The sequence below is a fragment of the Peromyscus leucopus genome, chromosome 1 (assembly GCF_004664715.2).
Source record: "Peromyscus leucopus breed LL Stock chromosome 1, UCI_PerLeu_2.1, whole genome shotgun sequence".
NCBI classification, from domain to species: Eukaryota; Metazoa; Chordata; class Mammalia; order Rodentia; family Cricetidae; genus Peromyscus; species Peromyscus leucopus.
In genome coordinates this window covers 160,266,168-160,292,155 of record NC_051063.1, presented here as the reverse complement: position 1 = coordinate 160,292,155, position 25,988 = coordinate 160,266,168, and the positions used below count along the sequence as shown (strand labels likewise).

At 45.7% G+C, this 25,988-nt stretch overlaps 1 protein-coding gene across 3 annotated transcripts in view; it reads right to left on the bottom strand.

Moving 5' to 3' along the window:
* Tdrd12 (tudor domain containing 12) overlaps positions 1–25,988 on the bottom strand; it is an 85,268-nt gene that overhangs the window by 35,862 nt on the left and 23,418 nt on the right. For all 3 annotated transcript variants that reach the window (XM_028877765.2, XM_037199385.1, XM_037199388.1), the window contains exons 5-10: positions 23,645–23,700; positions 22,356–22,441; positions 20,246–20,435; positions 17,381–17,475; positions 16,707–16,783; positions 14,852–14,932 (exon numbers count right to left, since the gene is read on the bottom strand). In XM_028877765.2, coding sequence (XP_028733598.1) covers positions 14,852–14,932; positions 16,707–16,783; positions 17,381–17,475; positions 20,246–20,435; positions 22,356–22,441; positions 23,645–23,700 — 585 coding nt within the window. The remainder of the gene's footprint in view (positions 1–14,851; positions 14,933–16,706; positions 16,784–17,380; positions 17,476–20,245; positions 20,436–22,355; positions 22,442–23,644; positions 23,701–25,988) is intronic.

The following is a 25,988-nucleotide window of genomic DNA, read 5'->3' as shown; positions in this document are numbered from 1 at the left end:
CAGCAGCAGCTCAAGCTCCAAGAGTCTGATGTAGCAGGCAGCTTAGCTGTACCCTCTGGCATCTCTTTGGTTATCTCATGACTTCTATACAGGACTTCATGTCCTAGGAGTAGTCTCTTGTGGAAGCATTTGTAGTCCTTGTTCTTCCTTCTTTCAAAGTCAAGTCCGGGTTGATGTAGGCCAGCCACTCTTGCTCCTTCAGGATTTTCACTACCTGCTGGCACTTCTTGAGAACAAGCATTGCCAGAGATTTGCCTAGAACTGGCTGGCATCCTTATGCTTTTCTTCTTTGAAGAGAACTGCCAGTTTGGGCATGAATTTCTTCTTCTGTGAGGTCTGCTATATGGTGCGATCTTTGCAGCATACCTTGTCCCAGACCCACCAAGGTTCTCTGCTGCTAAATCCTAACACGGATGCCAAGACTTAGTAGGATCTCCTGGTGCCTTAGGGTTCCTGTTGGGGGTCTAAGCCACACTGGGACCCTATCACTTATCTCTAGTCCACCTGCAACAGATCCACCTTTTGGTCCACCAATTGCTTGACCTTCCACTCATAAGCAGCAATTGGTGAATGATCCCTCTCAGTTGTCTTAAATGCTCTCTGAGTCTCTGGCACTCTTGGAGGTGGAGGTACCCACCTCTGACCATTTCCCTTGGGTAGGGCTTGGTTTTTGCCTTCTGGCTTCATTCAAAAGTCCTGGTACCAGGCACCTGTGTCTCCTTGGGCTTTTAGCCCTGGCTCCTGAAATATATGGTAACAATCTACTGTTCAGCTTGTCCTTCACTCAGCCCTAAGTTTTAGGATGCCATGGACTTCAGGCCTTGGACTTCTCCCTCACTATGGGAACTGTGTCACTGTCTTTACCTCCATGTTCTCCTTTAGTATACCTTTTGGAGAAGCTCTGACCTCTACACCTAGTATAGGTAGTGGCACCTGTCTGTAATCTCAGCACTCAGGAGGCAGAGGCAGGCAGATCTCTGTGAGTTTGGAGTCAGCTTGGTCTACAGAGTGAGTTTCGGGACAGCCAGGGCTACACACAGACACTGTGTTGAAAAAACAAAACAAAAAAGTATATATATATCTTGTTACAAAGGTCTACTGAGATTGACAAAAGCTGATTTAAAGTGTATGTCTAACTACTTACATCTTTGCTAACTGTTTAACACCAAGCTGCTAGAATAGAATATTTAGGTAAGTAACACTATATGTTGATAAGTAAGGTTTATCTGAAAATCAAAGGTTTATAAATCCTTGAGTTCTACTCAGATTCATAGCAATTTCTGCCTAGTTTATAATGGTGCACTATAAAAGGATCAGTAAAGTTGCCAGTCTATGGACTGTATCTATGATTAAAAGTGTTGATACTGGAAGAGCTTCAATTCAAAATACTATTTTTAAGGCTCAACCTAACAGGGAGAGAATGTAAAGTCCTAGTCTTTATAAAACTGCTAATGATAATTAAGAAATGAAAGTTAATGGCTAGTCACCTTATAAATGATCAAATTATTTAATGTGTTCAGAACTATCCTTGTAGTCATGCCAAGTATGAAAGAATTACAGGAATAAGCCTTATTTAGCCTCTTGTTTATGTTTTAAAAGTTAAGCCTAAAGCAAGTAACTAAATCAGGTATACTTAATAGAGAAATAGTCTTCAAATTTTTCAGAGATCTACTGAATATGGCATTTAAAATGTTTAATCAAAAGGCTTTTTGTGGAGGCTGGAGAGATGGCTCAGAAGTTAAGAGTACTGCCTACCCTTCCCGAGGTCCCGAGTTCAATTACCAGCACCCACATGGTGGCTCACAACCATCATAACAGGATCTGATGCCCTCTTCTGGCATGTAGGTATACATGCAGAGCACTCACACATCAAATATAAATTAAATTTTAAAAAAAGCTTTTTGTGAAAGAGAGCCATGCCAGCTCCTGGCAGCACCCCTGACATTCTACAAAGTTGATGCACACGGAAGAACTCCACTTGTATCTTGCTTTAAACGCGGCAAAGCTGGTCACTGGGTAAAATTCTGCCCTTCACCTTGATGGCTGCCAGGACCATGTCCAAACTGTGGACAAGCAGGACACTGGGGAGTTGATTACCCCGCTTTGCATAGACAAGGTAGGCCAGTCGCCCCAGAAGTTCCCCTCCACAGGAAAGTCTGCTGGGTCTTCTGGCCTGGTGGCTGAAGACTGATGTTGCCTGAGACCTCTGCCCCCGATGGCCACAGAGGAACCTAGGGTGACTGTCCAAGTAGCCAGTAAGTCCCTGTCATTTTCAATAGATTAGGAAGCTGCATGGTCTGTACTTCTGCTTCCTCAGGTGAAATCCGCCCTTCTCAGATCTCTGATGGTGTCGACAACTAGGCTAATGATGGCTTTGTCAGTTCAAGGCAGCAACAGAGGTTTCAGCTGTCTTCTCACTTCTTTCCAAACCTAAGTCAGGCCTCAGGCCTCACTCTTCTAAAGCTACTACTAGATCTAGACACAGTGTACCTTGCTATCAGACTCCAAAAAGAGATAAACTACAAAACAGATTTCAAAGTATCTTTTTACTATTTCTTTAAAGGAACTTGCTTTAATTTACAATGACTGCTCTCAGTAATCAACCACCTGTATCTTGAGATGAATGATTGGATAGAAAAAAGGTGTGAAGTTTAAAGCTTAAGAGTTAAGGATCTGTCTTAGTTAGGGTTTCTATTGCTATGAAGAAACACAGTGACCACTGTAATTCTTATGCAGGAAAACATTTAATTGGGGCTGGTTTACAGTTTCGGAGATTTAGTCCATAATTATGGCGAGAAGCATGGCAGCATGCAGGCATACATGGTGCTAAAGAGGAAACTGAGAGTTCTGCATCTTGATCCAGAGGCACCAGGAAGTGAACTGTGTGCCACACTGGGCATAGCTTGACCACAGGAGACCTCAAAGCCTGCCCCCACAGTGACACACTTCCTTCAATAAGGCCACACCTCCCAACAGTGTCACTCCCTATAGGCCAAGCATTCAAACACACGAGTCTATGGGGACTGAGCCTATTCAAACCACCACAGGACCTAAGAAAATGTTTTAGGGTCTAAGAAGATGTTAAGGTAGGTAAATGCAAGTCATGTAAGGTCAAAGGACATGAAAGCTCAAGTTATAAGAGAGTGATTTAAGGTATTTAAAAAGAATGAAAAATGCTCTAGAGTTCTTTCCTTCGATATGCTACTATTGTACTAAGACTTCAAAATTCAGAGTTTTAACATTAATCAATGGAATTCTGATAAGCTATTAATCTACCTCTGGTAAGTACTGACAACTATTATTATAGTCACAAGCTTAAAATTTTAAATTTCCTTTGGTTGTCTTCTAAGTATAGACTTAAAAGTGCTTCTCATTGTGCTAAAAATGTCTATAATCTATATACACCCAGTCTTCTGGTAGAGATGAAAGCTGCCCAGCTGTCATGGTCTGTATTCATTCTGAAAATCAAGATCAAGTGAGCCTTTGTCCTCTCTGTCCGCTCTGAGCTTTTCTCCACTGTGGATCTCAGCACTGTACAAACAGTGAGGATGCTACATGGCTAAAAAAATTTCTTTTTTGTAAACTTAGAAATTTTCTTGTAAGCTTCAGAGATCTGGCCTGAATCCACCTTTCATGGTTCAAATGGACTCCAGATAAGAACTCCTGTCAATAACAGCCTGTTTCTCTACATGCCTATTCCTGAGGGTAGATCTCTTCCCCTTTCCCTGTGCTTGGGACTACCTTCCCTCAACTACCAGGACCATGGGCCTAAAAATTTCAAATGTATACCTAGGGAAAATATTCTTGCTAAACTCCTTAACTTTCTTTTGCCCCTAATATATATCTGATCCACCATCTGCCACGTCCAGGCGTTCCCTCAACATCCATAACCCTCAGCTTCAAAACAGCTAGCCCCAGGTGGCCCAGCCTCACAGACTGCTTCAACTAGGCTTGCACTTTCCTAGCCCCAGATGATCCCATACAGCCTGGACAGTGGGTGCTCTTCCAGGACTTGGCCAGCATCCCAGCTTTCCTGGGTCCCTAAAGATGTCAACACCCCCAGACAACAGGAAGTAGTCTAAAGAGCATGATGCCCTCATTGCTGCCTCAACACCACCCCTTTCTATTTCCTCATCTTTTATAAACAAAAGGGAGGAATGTTAGAAATTAAACACCCTCCCAGCCTGGCCTCAGGGACTCAGCAGCTACACCATCACTGGTCATCAATCCTTTCAAGGGTCCTTTGTTAGCATTTCTGGCATCTCTAGCCACTTCCAGGGTTCTATGACCGCACATGCATTGTCAGCATTCTGGTGCTGAGACTCAATAGGCCCTCCTGGAGCCCCGGGGTGCACTGAGACCCTACTGGACCTGGTTCATCTTCGACAGCCCACTGTTGTTGTTTGCTTTTTGCTCTTTTTGGAGGCTGCCATATAGCTCCCAAATAAAATCACACAGAAATGAATCTTTTTTTTTTTTTTTTTTTTTTTTGTTGGTTTTTCGAGACAGGGTTTCTCTGTGTAGCTTTGTGCCTTTCCTGGAACTCACTTGGTAGCCCAGGCTGGCCTCGAACTCACAGAGATCCACCTGGCTCTGCCTCCTGAGTGCTGGGATTAAAGGTGTGTGCCACCACCACCCGGCTCAGAGATGAATCTTATTTATGAATGCCCAGCCTTAGCTTGGCTTAGTTTCTAACCAGCTTTTCTTAACTTATACTATTCTGTCTACCTTTTGTCTCTGGGCTTTTCCTGTTCTCTTACTTCTGTAAATCTTACTTTTACTCCGTGGCTTGCTGTGTAGCTGGGTGGCTGGCCCCTGATGTCCTCCTCCTTCTCTGGTTCCTTCTTCTCTCTCATCCCTAGATCCTTCCTCCAGATTTCTCCTTCTATTTATCCTCTCTGCCTGCCAGCCACGTCTACCCTTTCTCCTGGCCTTGCTATTGGCCAGTTCCTTATTTAGACCATCAGGTGTTTTAGATCATCAGATTGTTTCACAGAGTTAAACAAATGCAACATAAACAAAAGTAACACACCTTAAAATAATATTTGACTACAGCCCACATTCCAACTACCTGGTGACCAGGTCCTGCCACATGACACTGGCTGCTACAGTTGGTGGGTCTCCCTCTCCTGATCAGCACAAACGCTCCCCTGGGAATCAGTTGTCTGGCACCCCACCGGTGTTCTTGGAGGCTGAGGAACCCCCAGCCACCGCCTTCAGGGCTACAGCTGGTCCCTTTCACTGACAATCATCTCTGTCCATCACCCACAAGTGAGGCCCCGTTTGTGGCTCTCGGACCTTCTGTCCCTAAGCCCGTTCTTTGAGTGACAACTCAATGGACAGTTTGTGACTTTCTCATGTCTTGGGCCCTGGGTCCCTCGGGCCCCTGCTCTTTGATGACTCACTGAGCAGCCTATGCCTTCTCAATCGATCCTCTCTTAAGCCACTGGACCTGACTTTTTTTTTCCTCACTCATGGGGAATAAGCCTACCAGCAATATAAGCCCAGCATCTCAGAGGCTGGAGAGATGTCTCAGCGGTTAGGAGCACTGACTGCACTTCCAGAGGACCTGAGTTCAATTCCCAGCAACCATGTGGCAGCTCACAACCATCTGTAACTTCAGTTCCAGGGATTTAGACTCTGATACCTGACACCCATGGCAAAATACAAATGCACATAAAAGATAGATAGATAGATAGACAGACAGATAGACAGACCAATGCACATAAAATATACATACATACATACATACATACATGGATGGATGGATGGATGGATGGATGGATGGATGGATGAATGAATAAATGAACGAATGAATGAATGAACAAGCCCAGCATCTCCTCTGGGATGCCTTTTAGAAAATCTCAAACCTCCATGCTTAATGCCCTAATTAAAGGCTTCTAAACGAATCACCTTTGCACCCAAAAATGGCCCAAATACCCCTTAGAAAACCAGTTAAAATGGCCGCCTAATGGCACTTTAGAGTCTCATATTTTACGGGAGCTTTCTAACTTTTGCCAGCAGATGGGTAGATGGAAAGAGTTGCCTTAAATACAAGCTTTCTTTTACCTAAGCTCCAAACCCTGTCTGTGCTTCCTGCTCACTGGCTCATGTGCTCCTAGCTATACAATCTGAACTAGAGGAACCCTCCCCACTACTCTGGACCCTGCTAGTGAACCCCCCGGCCCCCATCCCGCTTTCTGACCTCAACATACAGCTGCTCCCTCAGCTCCTCCAGCCTCTCCCTCCTCTCCAACCGTTGGACTCGGCACCGATTTCCATTCCTCCTGTCACGAATTCTTGAGCCACTAAGGAACCCTGGCCACAGTTCTCCCTTTGCAGTAGCAAAACTCTCAAATAGAAAAGAAACTGTGTTCTTATACCTCTTACATGAAAGAATTCCAATATATTACCCAGTCTCACCTTTCAGGATATATATATGATACTAACTAACAACCTACTTCCTGAGGAGAGCAGGCAAATTTGGGATCAGGAAAGATCGACACTGACAAAATTCACCAGACTAATGTAGCTCATCCACCTGGGGCAGAGGCAGTCCCTGATCAAGACCTAGATGGGACTGTAACACCCTAGGAGGTGCTCTAGCTAGAGACCAAATTACAACCTGCCTCCTGAGATGTCTCTGTAAGGTTGCTCTTAAACCAGTGAACTGTAAGAAACTCCAGGAAATCGTTCAGGATAGAAAAATCCATCTCAGTTTCTAGAATGTCTCACAAAAGCCCTCTTATAACATACTAACCTAGACTCTGAGAACCCAGAGGGCAGACAGCTCCTTAGGACCCATTTCTTTTCCCAGAAATTACCCGACATTAAGACCAAGCTTAAGCGTCTAGAGAGAGGGTCCCAACCCCACAGGCAGAAGCCTTAGTGCTAGCCTTTAAGGTGAACCATGGGAGAATGAAAAAAACCTGTAAACAAAAATACCAAATGCTGTCTAAAGCCATCTGATTGGCCTCAGTGACTTCCCCAGGCTCCTTACCCCCTGGGGCTCGCAGACCACTGGGTCCTTGCTTCAGTTGTGGTGAGGAAGGTCACTGGGCCCAGGCTTGTCCTAATCCCCTCGGGCCACCTGGGCTATGCCCAAAGTGCTACCAAGAGGGACACTGGTCAGTTGACTACCCCTGTGCACCTCGTGGCATGGGAACATCAAGTGTAGACCACCCCCCAGCCAACCTTGCAAGCCTGGCCACTGAGGCTGCTGGGGCTCCCTTGATGTGAGCACTGTCATCTCTGACAGGGAGCCAAGGGTAGCCATCACGGGATCAGGGCAGCCCATCTCCTTCCTTCTGGACATCGAGGCCACTTACCTGGTGCTGAGGGAATTTTAAGGACCCACCTCTCCTTCTCGTCTCCCTATTGTTGGGGTAGGGCACAGCCTTACCTACCTCATCAGACCCACCACTCAATTGCATTTTCAGGGGTACCCCTCTCACCCATTCATTTTTGGTTGTAACAACTTGCCCTGTACCCTTAATGGGAAGAGATTTTTTAGCCAAAGTGGAAACTTCTATCTCTTTTGCTCCCCCCATTTGCCCGATCCCAGACTTGCCAGCAGCTCCTCTTCTCCTCATCCTCCTAGCCACCCGCCCTACTGGTTCCAACATGCCATTTCCTCTGCCAGCCTCCCAGGTGGACCCCCAAGTCTGGGACACTCAAAACCCTGCTGTTGCTAGGCACCATTCCCCCACTGCCATCCAGTTACAGGACTCTACCTGGAACATTACCCAAGCCCAGCAGGCTCTCTCACTCCAGAGCCTTAGGAGACTTCAACCTATTACCTCTGACCTTCTAAGGAAAAAGCTGCTTTGCCCTACATCTTCTCCTTTTAACACCCCTATTCTTTTTTTTTTTTTTTTTTTTTTTTTTTTTTTTTTTTTTTTTTTCTTTTTTGGTTTTTCGAGACAGGGTTTCTCTGTGTAGCTTTGTGCCTTTCCTGGAACTTGCTTTGGAGACCAGGCTGGCCTTGAACTCACAGAGATCCACCTGGCTCTGCCTCCCGAATGCTGGGATTAAAGGTGTGTGCCACCACCGCCCAGCCAACACCCCTATTCTTGCAGGTTAAGAAATCTAACGGAACCTACTGCCTGGTTCAAGACCTCCAGCTCATTGATTCTGCAGTGGCCCCCCTCCATCCTGTGGTCCCTACCCTCACACACTCCTCTCCTCTCCACTGTCCCCTCAGAACCCCCCACTTCTCAGTTCCAGATCTCAAGGACACCTTCTTCTCCATCCCTCTCAGCACTCAGTCTCACCTGGACCGACCCCAACACCCTCCTCACCACCCAGCTCACCTGGACCGACCCCGACACCCACCTCTCCACCCAGCTCACCTGGACAGACCCCAACTCCCACCTCTCCACCCAGCTCACCTGGACCGACCCCGACACCCACCTCACCACCCTGCTCACCTGGACTGTCCTACCCCAGGGACCCAGGCACAGCCCACATCTTTTTGGCCAGGCCCTAGCTTCTGACCCTCTCTCTCTATCTCTCCCCAAATCTAAACTCATACAGTATGTGGATGGCATTCTACTTTGTAGCCCATCCTTACAAATTAGCCAAACTAACACTTCTGCTCTCCTACACTTCTTGTCCAGCCAGGGCTAAGGAGTCTCACCTTCCAAGGTCCAACTGTCCACCCTTCAGGTCACCTACTTGGGTCTAACCATTACCCCATAAAGCCATTACTTTGGATAGAAAGCACCTAACCCAGTCTCTGGCAGTCCCCTCTACTAAAGAAGAGATTTTATCACTTCTAGGAATGGCTGGCTTCTTACATTCCTGGCTCCCCCCTTTTCTCTCCTCACTCGCCCCTTACACAAGGCAGCCCTGGCCCTCCACATGACCCCTCCTCCATCCCATTACTAAGCCCTTTCAGAAGCTCCAACAGCCTTCCTCCAGGCCCACCCTTCATCTCCCAGACCTAACTGGTCCCTTCTCCCTCTATATAACAGAGAAAGAGGGATGTGTCCTTGGGGTCCTAGACCACCAGCTGGACCCCCTTGCACCTGTAGCACACCTGTCAAAGAAACCAGAGCTCACCACTCAGGCTGGGCACCTTGCATACGAGCTTCAGCAGCTGCCGAGCTCCTCATTCACAGAGCAAAGAAACCAACCTCTGCGTCACCCACCACTCTCTCCTCCTCTCACATCCTGTCCCATCTCTTAACTTACAAAGGCTTACAAACTCTACCTCCTCCCCGAGTTCTCTCTCCAAGCGGCACTAGCGGAAGGGGCCACACTTATTTTCAATCTTGCCCACCCCTCAGTATCTCTAGCCTTCCTCTTCAACCCCATGCTGACCACCCCCCGTCCCATTCTTGCACTGGAGCCCTAGAAGATCTACTGCCCCATCTTCACCCATCCAGGCGGGCACAATGCCTCGGGCCACCTATCCCTGGTACACAGACGGCAGCTCCTTTTTACATGCGGGGACCCGTAAAGCAGACTACACCACAGTGTCAGATCCTGAGGTGGCTGACACACAGACATTCCCCGCCCACACCACTTAACCAGCAGGCTGAACTCCTGGCTCTCACCTGTGCCTTCCAATGAGCACAAGGACAGTCCATAATGTTTACATAGACTCCAAATATGCTTTCGATAGCCTCCTGTCCCATGCTGCCATCTGAATAGAGTGTGGAGTATTTACAACAAAAAGAGGATCCATAACTAACTCAGGTCAAATTATGGCCATGCTAAACGCCTCCCACCTCCCCAAAGCTATAGGAATTATTCACTGCCAGTCTCATCAGAGCTACAGCTCCATCATCTCTCAGGAAATAACGGAGCTGACAAGGCAGTTAGAGCAGCAGCCCTCCAGGGCCCACACTCACCTCAGCCACCACAGCGAGTCCATACACAACCCACATCCTCACAGTCACCCCGACACTCTGTCCTATCCACACCAGCTCTTTCATCCTAATAGCCAGGCTCTGTCTCAATTTTTCAAGGCTCACTTCCAGCCCACCCGAGGGCTTATATTTTATAAAAACTATTACTGCCTCTTGTAAACTTTGTCAAAGGTCAGACCCTAATATCAAAATATCATCACATCCCTTTTGCTACCCACCAGGCTAGTGGCTTCCTCCTGGGGACTGACTGGCAACTTGATTTTACTCACGTGCCTACACTGTAGAGTCATACACATTAAGTATCTCCTGGTTCTAGTAGATACGTTCTCAGGCTGGACTAAAGCTTTTCCAATTACGAACAAATGGGCTCAGACAGTCAGTTTGGGATTCCTACCTCTCTCCAGTCAGACAATGGTCCTGAACTCACCTCCAAGATCTCACAAACATCTACAGCTCTTTGCATCCCCTGGCACTTTCATAGTCTATATCACCCCCAGTTCTCAGGAAAGACAGAACAAACTAACCACTCCTTAAAAAATACTGCTGTTACAATGTCACAGGAACTTCACCTTGACTGGGTAAAACTCTTTTCAGGCTCCGGTCCCTCCCCAAGTGACCCCTTTCAATCGCACCATTTTAACTCACGTTTGGGAGGGCCAGTTCTAACCCCAGGCCTCCCATCCAAAGCCTCACCTCTTCCTGATCACCTACTGACCCCCCCTACTCCATCATCTCTGTTCCTTCCTATGGAACTTTACTGACTACTCCCTACCCCAGTCATATGCTAACCCCTGTCCACCCCCAGTTAACATCGGGGATCAGGTCCTTCTCTCTCCTCCAGACCAACGCCCCTCACCCCCTTTCCCTAAATGGCAGGGCCCCTTCAAAGTAATTCTTGTAATGCCCATAGCTGCTAAGCTTGAGAACCTCCCTCAATGCATTCCCCTATCTCACCTCAAACCCTTTACTTCCCCACCTCAGGATAATCTTTTCTTATATACCACAACCCAAACAGGGCCTTGTTCTCTTAAGTTCCAGAGGAAATCAATATCAACTACCCTGTCTCTAATTCCAGAAGAATGAGGCTTCATCCCACAACCGTACTCAACTCTACTGGATCAGGAACCCCATATGCTTTCCTTCCTGACCCCCCCCTCTGCCTTCTCCTGTCTTTACTAATCACACTGTGCTTCATCAATTTCCAATACCATATTCAAAGTCTCTAATTAAACTAACTAGCTGTTGTTACAGGACTACCAACTATTAGCCACAGAGCTAGAGACATAAAGACTGTCAAATGTAGCTGGGTGGTAAGAAACAACACCACCCCAGAGATATTCATACCCCATACTTAAAGGGAGACTCACTGTAACACAGCTCCTTATTTTTGACTACTCTCAGCAATCAGTCACCTGTGTCTCCCGAGGGTATGATGGTAAAGGAACAGGTGCCTTAAGGTTTGCTTAGATGGACATAGGAAAGCTTAACTGGTAATAAGAGAATAAAGCCCACTCCAGATTCCTAGCTCTCTTGCTATGTGACTGTCCATAATCGTTAGAATTCTGATAAGCATTAATCTAGCTTGAGCACAATATCAAACACTACACTCTACCACTACATCATCATAGCCACAAGCTCAGGACTTTAAATTCCCTTGGGTTGCTTTTCAATGTGTCTAAAACTTATCTTTTTTAAACTTAAGAATTCTTGTAAGCTCCAGGGAGTTATTCTGGATTCCCCCACCCCAAACAGGCCAGACTCACTCCAGATAAGTACTATCTCACCTTTCCTTGGTCTGGGGACATCCCCACCCCCAAATTATCAGGATGTAGTGGGTAGCCATTCCAGCTTGGATCTGGAAGTTCCAACCCCCATTGAGACTCTGGCAACTGTCAAGCCTACGAGGCGGGGCGAGGGGAGGCGCCTGGAGACCTGAGAGCTGGATGGGCCAGCGCTCTCTCTGTGCGTGCTCTCTGTGCCGGGACACTGAACGGTGAAAGTAGACTGTGCAGAGCTCCGGAGAACACCGCTGGACTGCATTACACCTTCCCCAGACCCTGCGACCTACCTTTCACTTAATTTGTGAGTTACGCCATTAAATAAATATCCTTTTAACTACGTGGAGTGGCCAAAATAATTTCTCCAATACCAGGATCTAAGGAAAATTCTTCTTAATTTTATCTTCTGTCCTGCCAAGCATCTTGCCAGCTCCACAAAGTCTGGACAGCAAAGTGCAAGAGGCAACACCCCAGCTTTCTCAAGTCCCCCAAAGATGACCAACACCCGCCAGGTCAGCAGGAAGCAGATTTGAGAACCTGGCACCCTCACCGCTGTCCACTGCCTCCCTAACTTCTCCCTTCTTATAATAAACAAAAGGGTGGAATGTCAGCATTTCCAGCATCTCTAGCCGCGTACAGGGCCCCACTGCCATGCACACACTGTCAGTATTCAGGCCAGCCCAGGGACTTAGGCTGTGTGCCGCCATGTAATCTACGCACGTGTGTGGCTGCGCAACCTTTGTACACGCACTAAGGCCCCTTTAGAAAGCAGGCTCCACTGATTCACACTCCCTCTCCTGTCATGCCTCTTTCAAAGCCAGTCTACGCATCCCTTCCCCTTCTTCACTCCATACCAAATAAACTCAATGTGGGTTCTGATGTGCTTTGTGGTCTGTTCTTGTTGCCGGTAAATACAACATCCTTGCCATCCCAAATCATTTATCTTGTTTGCTCTCTCTGTTTTCTGGTCTCCCTGTCCATTTGTCTCTCTCTCTCTCATGGCTCCACTAAGAAACAGCCTTATCGCCCTCCCCCCAAACTTCTTTTTTTTTTTAAGATTTATTTATTTCATATACAGAAGAGTGTGTCGGCTCTCATTACAGATGGTTGTGAGCCACCATGTGGGTGCTGGGAATTGAACTCAGGACCTCTGGAAGAGCAGTTGGTGCTCCTAACCTCTGAGCCATCACCTCAGCCCCAGCCACCCCCCCAAACTTCTTATATAAAATCTGTTGCATGGTATGATCTTTGCAGCATACCTTGGCCCACACCCACCAAGTTACTCTGATGCTGAATCCTACATTGGTTCCACACTAAATGCTAATACTTGGGAGGCAGAGGCAGGAACTCAGAACCTCTGAGTTCAAGGCCAGCCTGCTCTACAGAGTGAGCTTCAGGACAGCCAGGGCTACACAGAGACCCTGTCTTGAAAAAAAAAAAAAGCAACAAAAAATACCCATGTATTATTTTTGCACACATTTGTCTATGCAAGTGTGGAAATCAAAGAACTATCTGAAGCAGTAGGTTCTCTCCTTCCACGATGTGGGGACCCAGGGCCTGAATTCATGATTGCTTGGTGGCAAGCGCCTTTACCCACTGAGCCATCTTGCCTGCCCTACTCTGTGTTTTAAGTCACACTCCTGGGGACTCAAGAGCTACTGTTTTTCCTGACTAGCCCTTGTTCCAGTTGGGTTTTAGATAAATGTTTTTGCAATAATCTTTTCAAGCCTGTCCTGACTTCCTGCAATGAAGGACTATAATGTGAAAGTGTAAGGAGCCAAACAAGCCTTTCCTCGCCAGTTTGCTTTTGGTTGTGGTGTTTCATCAGAGCACTAGAGATCCTAACTAGGATACTGACTTTCTTCAGCTCCCTGGAATACATGGTAGGTGACAAATAACCACTGTACTTTCCACCAATCGGGACTAAGCAAAGAGCACTTAGCAAGTTACTAGGTATGACAAGGCTTTATGATAGAGACACGAAAGAGAAGACAATTATCATCTCAAAGTAAATTGTAATTTCTAAAGAGTTATTTGTTCCAAGGAAAAGAGTCACTTATAACAGTAAAAATGACAAGCACGAGGCAGGAGGGAGTCTCTGGGAGGGGGTGTCAGTATTAGAAGCCACCAGCCCCACCGTGAACCCCACACCAGCCTTCAACACACTTGATTCCTCAACATTGAGGGGCTTGTGCTAGTCAGGACATACAGGGCTTGGGGTGGCTTTGGAAGGGGCTCGGCAGGCTAACACTTATAAAGAACAGTGATACAGCATGGACCCACTATTGTAAGCTGTCAGTCTGGTAACTGCAGAGCAGCCAGTTACTCATAGGTGAAACAGTTTCAGCTGGTAGTTGCTGTGGGATGTTCTGTATGTTAAATGTGTTGCTCTGATTGGTTAATAAATAAAACACTGATTGGCCAGTAGCCAGGCAGGAAGTATAGGCGGGACAAGGAGAGAGGAGAATTCTGGGAAGTGGAAGGCTGAGTCAGGAGATGCTGCCAGCTGCTGCCATGAGAAGATGTTAAGATACCGGTAAGCCACAAGCCACGTGGCAACTTATAGATTAATAGAAATGGGTTAATTTAAGATATAAGAACAGTTAGCAAGAAGCCTGCCACAGCCATACAGTCTGTAAGCAATATAAGTCTCTGTGTGTTTACTTGGTTGGGTCTGAGCCACTGCAGGACTGGTGGCTGAGAGAGATTTGTCCTGACTGTGGGCCAGGCAGGACTGGAGAAAACTCCAGCTACAGGTAGTCTAATATAGGAAAATCGGAAGCATGGGTACAGACAGTTTTATGGACTACACAAGTATCAAATGAAGTTATTCTGCTGTTACGAGAACAGGAGGCAAACCCATTCATCATCAGAAAACTGGGAAGGAAAGCAAACACCACCCACTAAATCAAGAGCCATAGAATGTATAAAACTCTACCTAACACAATTTAAAAACTGTCCACCTCACCGAGGGACCAGGATGAGAAGACCCCTTACACTGGAACTAAGATTTAACCGACTCCACCCTGACACAGCTGAAAGCCTACAGGGGACTTCCTGGATATTTGCTGTCTTGTAAGAATGGAGGTTTGAAGTGAAAACAAGAGAGGTAAATTCTTCCTGCTTATCATTTCAACAACTGTTTCAGTAAACAATTCGAGTCAGGGGAAACACACAGCCAAGCAAACCAAGCCTTACTTCACACAGCCGTTCTTCTCATCACAGTCCTTCTTTTCAGTCAACCGCAGAGGCTTCTCATTTGGCTTCTGGCTAAACCCACTGGAAACCAAAACACATGAAGAGATTTATTCATAAGTTCAAACAGGCAACTGCCACTGCTGATGGTCCCCATTAGAACCGAGATGCTGGGACCCTACTGCTGAGGAACCACAGGCCCTACTTGTATGACAGAGGAACTGTTGGAGGACAGGGTCCTGTCCTTGTTCTTGTGGCTACTCAGAGTTGAAAGGCTTCATTTAAATCTGGGATGGCCATCATTTTAAGTTATTTTACCATGTTTAAGGCAGTTCATCCTGATTGACAAAGGACTTCCCTGTCTGTATTCCTTACAGCCTGCCTATTCCATTCTTGGAGGATTACTTGACAAGAACCCAGTTGGAGACAGAACAGTTTCCATCAGTTGCTTCAAAACAAAGCTGAGACTGGGCTGGAAACTTTATCAAATTTGTTCAAACCACAAATAACTACTTCCTGGAGAAATTTTAAGCAGCAGTGGTTAGGAAGCACTTAATCTACCTAGATTCGCGTCTGTGAGAACAGAGGCTAAGCACTGACTATGGACCCTTGCCTGGTACTGGCCACAGCCTCTGCTGCTGAGACTGGTTTAGTTCCACAACAGAAACTGGTCAGGCCCAAAGCAATCACGGGGTAAGAAACACCCTGGCAACTAACACAATTCTGGAGACTGCTTCATCTTCCCCTCCTCCGGCAAGCTGAGGGTAGCCTAGATGCTCAACTGCATAGCAAAATGTAGCTATCAAGACTGCCCGCCATGCAGAGAGACAGGAGGCAGGGCCCTGTGGCCCAAGCCTGAGGAGTTCTCACTGTTTTCTTCTTGTCTCTGTTCTCTTCTGGTCCTGCCCCAAGGCCACCTCCAACCCTGCAGCTATCAGCAATATGTCCTACATCCACAGAAAGTGGGACAGCTTTCCTCTAATTTCACCGATACTATCCCATGCATCGTAAAGAGGACAGGGCTACAGTTGGAGACTTGGGAGATGACAAGGAGCCATCTTTGGGCTTCTCCAAATTTGTAACCTGCCCAGCTATGCTGCTGTGGCCTGCATTTACTCGACCTTCACATCATGGCCACTCTGTTCACTGAAGGTGCCTTATAGATACAGCTGGGTCCAACTAGGCAACAAAGGGATTCTAGACCCACTACCAGCTTTCAGTCCACTGTGTTGCCAGCTAATCAGTTGTAAAAAGAATTTTTTCCTTCCTTTAAAGTAGTGTATTTTGAGCCAAAATTTCCAAGACCACCTTTGTTGTTGTTGTTGTTGTTGTTGTTGTTGTTGTTGGTGGTGGTGGTGGTGGTGGTGGTGGTGGTGGTGTGTGTGTGTGTGTGTGTGTGTGTGTGTGTGTGTGTAGGAGATATGTCTATCATCAACCTTTTACATACTTACTGTACATGTGACCTTCTGCATTTGTGGACTCCACATTTGTGCAATCAACCAATCAGACTGGAAATTTTGGCAAAAACAAACTGCCTGTATTAAACACGTAGATTTCATTCTTTGACATTATTCCCTAACAATACAGTACAGCAACTACTTATATAGTATTTGCATTGCATTAGGTAGGTATTAGAAGTCATCTAGAGATGACTTAAAATATACATGAGAATGTTGTAGAGTATATGTAACTATGATGCCACTTTTATATTTGGATTTGGGCACACACAGCTTGGTAGTCTCAGTAGTCCCGGAACTAAGTTCCCCTCCCCCAACGCTAACATGAAGAGATGACTATGTAAAGCTGTATTATACTGTCCTATGGATCTAGTCGGCTAAACTGATTTTTCAAATAATACCTTGCTGCTGGAATATCTGGATCAGCATATATGGTTATGCCTCTTTTTGTTGGCCAGTATACTGAAGACTCAATACACTGTAAGAAAGGGGGGAAGGAGGGAGGAAGGGAGAGAGGGAGGGAGGAAGAAAAGGAGAAAACACACACTTTTAAGATTTATATTTTTGGAATCAAAATATAATGGAAATTATTTTCATCAACAATCATTCCAGACAGTTTTCATGCATGCATGCATATGCATATATGTGCACGCACGCACGCGCACACACACACACACAGAGTCAAAGAATGCCATCACTATAATCATTAGATTAAAATGTCAAACAGCAGGCAACTGGTATTCACATGAGTGTTTAAAATGCCCTATAATTACTTTCATTTGTCTTTGTCAAAAGAACTCTAAGGCACATTAGAAGTGAAATTAATTATGTGAATGTCCCCCTGATCCAGACCGTCACACATCTGTGTTTAGTGAGCACAACAACCTTTTACAGAGCACTTCCAACTCCCCAGAAACAGAAGCTCAACAAGCAGGAGGTAGCTACCTTGCCCCATCAAAGCAAACATACAAAGTACATCCTTCATGGGTTTCTAAATATGAAACACACTTTCTGTTCATAATGGAGTATTAATGTCACATGAACTTTATATTCAGTGAACATTTAAACATACAACCTTGTTTATGTGTTTTAAAGGGAGGCACTGCTGCTTCTTCTCAAACATAATTTTACGTGAGTCTCTCAAGGAATCCTTACATTTTACAGCTTTATCTGCAAAATGAAGATAATAAAAAGCTACCTTGAAAACTATTTATATAAAATTGGACAAAAATAATAAAAACAAACATTGTTACAAAATCTCAACACATGAATTATTATCTAGCAGATTTAATATTAAACTTATAGGGATAAAAATTAAAAATCTTGCTTTGGGACTGACAGGACAGCTCATCAGGTAAAGGCCCTTGCTTCCAAGCCTGACAACCTGAGTTTGATCACAGGTCCTTCATGCGGGAAGGCGAAAACCGACTATTGTAAGTTGTTCCTGACCTCCACAGGCACCCATGGCATATATATATGCACACATTCACATGCACGCATACACGCTAAATAAATGCAATTCAAAAATTTTTGCTTCAATCCTTTTTTCTAAAATGTGGTAGAAATTCATATACCAATTTACTAAGAATAAAGCAATTTTCCTAACTTGGCAAGCTGTACTTTTCAAAGGAGGCCACAATTATGTATCCAACACACATGCTCTTTCTACAATGTACAGGACATCAACCTCCACAAAAAGAAAAGAAAGAATGAAAAGAAAAAGAAGGAAAGAAAGCCAAGTTCCTAAACTGAGCTCAAATTCCCAAGCAGCCAGCTATCTGGGAACTGCCAAAGAAAAAGCAGCTGCCGCCCCCAGACTCCTGGAGACTGCAGAAGCAACCAGCCAGCTGGCTGCAGACAACAGACCCTGCAGTTCCAAACTCAGCTGTCAAACTTCCCATTCTGCCCCAAACAAAACCCCTTCCCCTTTCCTATCCTTAGCTACAGCTTGAAACCTAGAATCTGCATGATCACTGCACCAGATCTGAGATGCCACCTCTCAGGTTAATTAAAGCTGCTCTAGCTGTTGAAATTACTTAAACTCTTATCCTTTATTTCTTTCTACAAACTTAATTCTTATGCAGTGTAACTGGCAATCACTAAGATCTATATTCCTGTTCCACACACTGGCATAGGAAATTCCAAAGAGGAAAAGCAAACAGAAGAAAAAAAATGTTCAAACAGAAATACCCAAGAACTATTTGTATCAGTCTGAGTGAGTTGCTTAAACAACAGAAATGTATTTTCTTATAGTTCTGGAGGCTGCAAATCCATGATCAAAGCGCTGGCCACTTTGGTTCCTGGGGCGCTGTCTTTCCGGTGTGCAAGTGCTGGGGACCAAGTCAGTGCTGGTTTTCTTTTGTCCTAAGGGCTTGGTGTCTATCAGGGCCAGGCCTCCCCCTTCTGGCATCACAGAGTTAGGTCTCCTCATGAAGACCTAACCACACTGAGAGGGACTGCAGCACACAGACTCTGAGGACAAAGAATTCAGGTGGGGGTGGGGGTGGGGGTGGGGGTGGGGGTGGGGGTGGGGGTGGGGTGGGGGGGGAGGTGGTGGGGGGGGTGGGGTGGTGGGGGTGGGGGTGTTGGTGGGGGTGGGGGGGGTGGGGGTGTGGGAGGTGGGGGGGAGTGGGGGTGGGGGCGGCGACACGACGACGACGACGACGACAGCGCACGCCTTTAATCCCAGCACTTGGGAGGCAGAGCCAGGCGGATCTCTGTGAGTTCGAGGCCAGCCTGGTCTCCAAAGCGAGTTCCAGGAAAGGCGCAAAGCTACACAGAGAAACCCTGTCTCGAAAAACCAAAAAAAAAAAAAAAAAAAGAGAGAGAGAGAGAGAGAGAGAGAACAAAGAACCCACGTCTGAAACAGACAAAAATGGGCTGAGGTTTAATAAAGCTCAGTGGCAGAGCGTGTGTGAGGCCCTGGGCTCACTCTCCAGTGCACTCAGAGTATGATTTTGTGCTGGCTATGAAAGAAACCAAACTGGCAAGAATTACCCAGTAATGCAGCAGGTGGCCCTAGGTCACTGGCAACATCCTTACGCCATGTGTGCTAGAGAGACTGTGCCAGAGAATCTAAGCCCCGTGAGTCTGAAAGAACATACAATATTTCAAAACTAAAACATGAAATAAAAAAGAGTCCTGGCCGGGCGGTGGTGGCGCATGGCTTTAATCCCAGCACTCAGGAGGCAGAGGCAGGAGGATGGATCTCTGTTAGTTCGAGGCCAGCCTGGTCTACAGAGCGAGATCTAGGACAGGCTCCAAAGCTACACAGAGAAACCCTGTCTCAAAAAACAAAACAAGAAGGGCTGGAGAGATGGCTCAGAAGTTAAGAGCACTGACTGCTCTTCCAGAAGTCCTGAGTTTAATTCCCAACACCCACATGGTGGCTCACAACCATCTGTAATGAGATCTGGTGCCCTCTTCTGTATACATAATAAATAAATCTTTAAAAAAAAACCAAACCAAACCAAAATAAACAAACAAACAAACAAAAAAGAGTCCTTATTATTTACTTCTGCTCTTGCTTATGCAGAAAAATTATAGAAGACCTAGTAAGGAATAGCAGTGTGAGGGACTAAAATTGAATGCAGAGAGGAACACTTGAAATTGCATCCATGGTCCACACTAAGCATCATCTGTAGTAAAAAGCTCTCTAAAGTGTCTGAAAACTATTCAAAACCTTTGTTCAACTTTGTTGAAATCTTTAAACCACGTATTATTTGGACTTTTGAAAAATGTAGCTCAATATTAATATAAAGTCTGAATTTCCTGGTCTCATAAATACAAAGAGTAGCATCTCCAGGACCACAATACCCATCAGAGGCTCCTAAGAAGTAAACTAGTTATTAAACGGAGTCTGAGCTTCTGTCTCCGAGTAGGAAGGAGCTTAGACACAACTTGGTATGCGGAGGATGAAGCAACATGAAATACTACTCACTTTCTGGTCCAGGACAGTCTTTTCCTTGCAGAAGCATCGGCCACAGAGTGAGTGACGGGCTGAGCTTACTGGAGCAGGACACCGAATGGAGACTGGGCCTGGGCTTCTCAAAAGTATTAAGGTTTTTATTCCCCATGGGCGACACGTAATAAGCAAAGTTCTTTGCAACCAGATCATCATTTACACAAACCTATAAAAATGTAAACATTTTATGAATTACCATTTGGATGGGTGTAGTCAATGTTCACAAAGTCAATCAGTATTTCAAACTCAGCCCCAAATTCCTGAAAAATGTTTCATGGAGCATAATTTGACAGGAACTCCTGCTATGTTAGCACGCCCTAATGGTTTTCACGAGAAAATAGCTATAAGAAGCTGTAGGAAATCAAGATGTACCCTGGAGGGAGAGGAAGCTAACTCCATCTGGCCAGGCACAGATTTGGCGGGAGGGCACTAAGCATAAAAGGGGAAACTGAAAAAACTAGATCCTATCAAAACTTAATGCTTTGCCTGGCAGTGGTGGCGCACGCCTTTAATCCCAGCACTCTCAAACAAACAGAATAGGCTGCAAAGCAGTAGGGTAAAACAACCAACACTGACTTCCGGTCTCCACACATATTCATGAACAAGCAAGACGGGCACACACACTAAATAAATTACAGAACTAAGAATGCTATCCAAATAAAATGATCAGGTCAATTTTTTTTTTTTTCCCAAGACAGGGTTTCTCTGTGTAGACCTGGCTGTCCTGGAACTTGCTCTGTAGACCAGGCTGGCCTCGAACTCACAGAGATCCTCCTGTTTCTGCCTCCCAAATGCTGGGATTAAAGGTGTGCACCACCACCACCCAGCTTTAGGTCAATGTTTTTTTTTGTTTTTTTTTTTTTTGGTTTTTTCGAGACAGGGTTTCTCTGCGTAGTTTTGCGCCTTTCCTGGAGCTCACTTGGTAGCCCAGGCTGGCCTCGAACTCACAGCGATCCGCCTGGCTCTGCCTCCCGAGTGCTGGGATTAAAGGTGTGCGTCACCACCACCCAGCTTTAGGTCAATGTTTTTAATACCAACAAAAGAGGCTAGGAATGCGGCTGAAAGGGAGATAGAGTACGAGCCCCAGCACGGCCCCAGGTGTCTGTCTCTCACTAGTACACATGCACAGACACACACACAGACATGGAAGGAATGACTGAAGGAATAGCCCTACCAGCTTCTATTCTAAGCTAGACCTTCAATGGTTAAAGTAACTCCCACTGTGTGAATTAAAGTTTAAAATAAGAATAAACATTTCCAAAATACAAATCTCACCAGGTATGGTGGCCCATGCCTGCAATCTCTAGCACTTGGGAGCAGAGGCAAAATTAAGAATACAAAGTCATCCACTGCTTGGGTGACCAAGGACCTGAGACTAGATAGCCCAAGGACCTAGGGTAAAACCAAATACTAGTGTTCTTTTAAAAACTGCAACAAAATGACTCCTAATGATATTCTTCTACACTCATGTATCAGTGCCTTGCTCAGCCATCAGCTAAGAAGCTTCCTCCTGAAGCAGACGGGAATAAGTACACTGCCCCACAGCCAGACATTATGCAGAAGAGTAAGAGGACAGACCTTGGAACACTCAGCCCTAAATGGGATGACTATCAAATACCTCCCCTGAAAGCTCAGGGGACCCCGAGGAAGAGGAGGCAGAAAGAGGGTAAAGAGCCAGGGGGGATGGAGGACACCAAGAAAATAAGGCCCTCTAAGTCACCATGACCAATGTACACATGAACTCAAGAGACTAAGGCAGCATGCACACAGCCTGCATGGGTCTGCACCAGGTCCCTTGCATATACATTATGGCTTCCAGCTTAAGGATTTTATGGGATTCCTGAGTGTGGGAACAAGCGAGCCTCTGCTTCCCGCGCCTTCTCCTGGGCTCTTTTCCTTCTCTTGGTTTGTCCTGTCCAACTCTGATGTGGCAGTTTTTGTTTTATCTTCTTATACTTTATTAAAAAAAAAATTAAGGTCATCCTCAGCAAAACTGAAAGTTCAAGGCTAGCCTGGGTTACACAAGACTATCTCAAAAAAACTAAAACCAGAAAACAACCCTCTCCTCCCCAAATTTTTCACTTACTTTTTCATTTTTTATTGTTGCATAAAGGTAAACCTCAAAGGTATCTTCTTCCACAGCACAAAGTTTGGCCTCCACTTGGGTAGTTGCTGAATGGCAATAAATGGGCAGACAAGTGAGCTGACACTAAGGTGTGCTTGTTTGGTTTTGTTTTAAAGCAAGCGTAGTTTCACGAGATAACTGGTAACAGTTAGGCCTTTCACATCCACTCATACTTCAGAACAGTCCTAAAGGTGGCACAGCACAGCAATACTGACGACATGAGTTAGGAGATACTGCAACATAAACAGTGTCGGAACACGGTCAAAAGAATGACAAGGTCAACAACGCCTTGAGGAACGGTGAGAGAGGCTTCAGGAAAAAAGGCAGAGAGGGGCCTTTTACCTAAGATGCATTTTGTTCCCTGGATTGTTCTTAGATGTCATTTCATGCCTCCTGTGACAAACATTTACATTCAATTTATAAGACATGTTTATTCTTGTTGGATGTCAGAACACAGCTATAGAACCAATCTGGTCAGTGTACTGACCAGTTATGGCTTCTGCCTTGCTTTTGTGCTTTCTCAGATATAATCTATGGTACATGCTAGGCAACTGTGTTTAAATTGTTCTGTCCTGAGAAAGTTCTGGGAAAAGGTTGCTCTGTTAATATTAGTGTGTGCTTACTTGAAGCTATTTACATGATTTTCTAATCATGTTTTTCTGAACTCAGCCTTCCTTGGACTACTGCTTTTTTTGTTACATTCATGTAAAAAGTACACTGAAACTGAAGAAAGGTGTTTACAGCAGTAGACTGTAGTCAACCCTATTCTTTAAGGTCTTCAAATCCCAGGTCTCGCAGACAGACCTGCATAGGTTGGCAAAAGTCGACAAAGACATTTTACATACTTTCAGTTAGCAATAACTGTTACACAACAAATGTATACTTATTATCCCTTGCTCCTAAAAGAAGTCAGGCTTTTCACCAAATGCTGGATCAAGAAACTCCACACACACACATTCACTTGGTACACCCTCGGCATTTAAAAGCAATCTAAGAGAGAGGCAGGGGCTGTTATTGTGAGAGGGGTCCTCTACACAACCAGCCAGCTTTTTTTTATTTCAGCTGACGATTACTGACATCCAAATCCACCTGCAAAATTATAGGAACATAATCAGTGTGACAGCTGGCATGGAAGGGGCTCCGAGTAACTTAAGGAGTGCCAAACAGTCATGCATGTGGATCTTAGACATCTGGCAACAGAAGTGTAAGCCACCATATGTATCAATTCTGCAAACATGCCCTGGCCTTACCTCTTAGAATATTCTGAAAGTACTGGATAGCTGCACTGTCCCATTTTGTGGCAGGTCTGGAACAGCAAACAGATCCACGTCATGAAGTGAAAACCGCAGGCTAACACAGCACTGCCAATTGGTTAGCTGGATGATGGGTATTTCCACACTAACTATCAAGCATCCAACGCAGACCAGGAGCCTATGCCCGCTCTGCTTCGGGGCACAGACTCCAGCTCTATCTGACCATGCCATCTGCACAGCTCAGACGGGTACAGAGGCCCTGCTGAGATGACACGCCTCCCATTCCAACGTATGGCACCTTCTGTCACACCACTGTCCCCAGTTACCTGCAACAAATCCGTTTTCCCCAAGCAGAGTCCGAGCTCCTTGAACAGAGCCCAAGTGTGCGCCATCTATCATTGGCTGCCCCAGAGAACGGCACTACACACTGCTCAGCCAGCCCCAGAGGCCGCCCTGGGAAGGCCAGCTACTCTCTCTGGGTGGCCCTCACTCCAAGGTTTAGTACACTGGAGTTTAGTTTACTGTTTTGTTTTTGTTTTTTTTTGAGACAAGGTTTCTCTGTGTAGCTTGAAAGACTGTCCTGGCCTGGAACTCGCTCTGTAGACCAGGCTGGCCTCAAACTCAGAGAGATCTGCCTGCCTCTGCCTCCCAAGTACTGGAATTAAAGGCATGCACCACCACAGTCCGGCTTATTTTGCTCTTTTTAGAGACCCTTTACAGTTTCCTGAAAGTAATATGTTTATTCTCTCAGTAAAAAGAAATATATAGTTCTGAATACCAACTATGTCCAGGCATTAGCCATGTACATCACCTTATTTAATCTTTAAAGTAGTTATTAGAGGGCAGCGGTAGCAGCTTTAATGACTAACACCATTGCAAACATGAGCTTTCTTGTAGTAAGTGTGTAAGCTGATGACATGACTGCTCCTTGGTGTGGTTAAGGGAAAGGTTTTTATTGTAGCTAGGAGGGAGAGAACAGCCAGAGGCATCTGAAGAGTCCAGAGAGAGAGAGAGAATAGTAGACTGACATGGCTATCTGCAGAGAGGAGAGAACAGAAAACAGGAAGCAATGAGAAGCAGGAGCAGAGCCTGGAGAAGGGTGGGGGTGGGAGTGGTGGCAGAGCCAAAGCAGCCAAGGTTTAGGAGAGTGAGGAGCAGGCGTGGTGGGTGTGGGTGGGAGAGAACGCCGCCGGAAGGAGTTTAGGGGAGGAGAGGAGAGGAGGAGGGCTAAGATAGAGACCTCTGAAATGTGTAACAGAAACCCGTGGTACTGAGTGAGCCTGGAGGCTATCAAGAGCTCTGATATGCTCATAGGCACCATAAGTCCTAGCTGCCAGAAGAAGGGAAGTGACTCCTTCTAGTAGAGGGGAACCACTTTCACAAGATCCTAAGGAATGCCAGATTTCATCTAACCACCAGAAATCCTCCTATAGTCCAGGTTGGGCCCACTTCTGGATATCTAGACTGCCTTTTGGAGTCCGGGGAACTGGAGTTTCCTCTGGACCTAAGAGCAACAAGCTTTATTTTTGTTCTTTCTAAGCACTACGTGGTCCTGCTTTTGCAGTGCTTACATCTCTTCCTCTGACATTCTTAGTGATGTGTAGTAAAGATGTGCGCTAAGCAAGCTGGTCGAGATGGGGGGGGGACCCCAAAGAAACAAACCAAAACCAAAGAAACAAAAGAGAATGATTCCAAAGTCACACTACACATGAAAAACATCTAATTTTTTTAAACTGTTTTGTTGTTGTTTGAGACAGGGTTTCTTTGTGTAGCTTTGGAGCCTGTTCTGGAACTTGCTTCGCCTGCCTCTAAAGGTGTGCACCACCACTGCCTGGCTCCTAGTAATTTTTTTAAAGAAAATATATATCAAGTTCCTACTGAGCAACAAACTCAAAAGAAAATTCAATATAGTATGAATGGGTGGGTATCTGCCTGCCGGTTCCCCATCCCCACCCCCCTCTCTTTGGATGTGTGTGAGAGAATAAGCACAAAAGAACACAGGAAGAGATATCCAATAACACCATTAACACTTAGCATTATGTGGAAAACCACATCACTTTTAAAAGAATCTTTTCAATTTTTTTTTATATTTGTGTATGGTATGTGTGTGCAGTGTGTGCACACGCTTGTGGTGTTGGAAATCAGGTGTCTGTCTCTGCAGCCTGCCCTCATGGCTCAACGTGCACGTGCACCCTCTCTCCCTCCTTCTCCCTCCCTTTCCCTCTCTCTCTCTCTCTCTCTCTCTCTCTCTCTCTCTCTCTCTGTCTCTCTCTCTCTCTCTCTCTCTCTCGTTCTGCCTCCCAGCCATTCTGTCTGTTTCTCTCTCATGTTCCCACTCTGA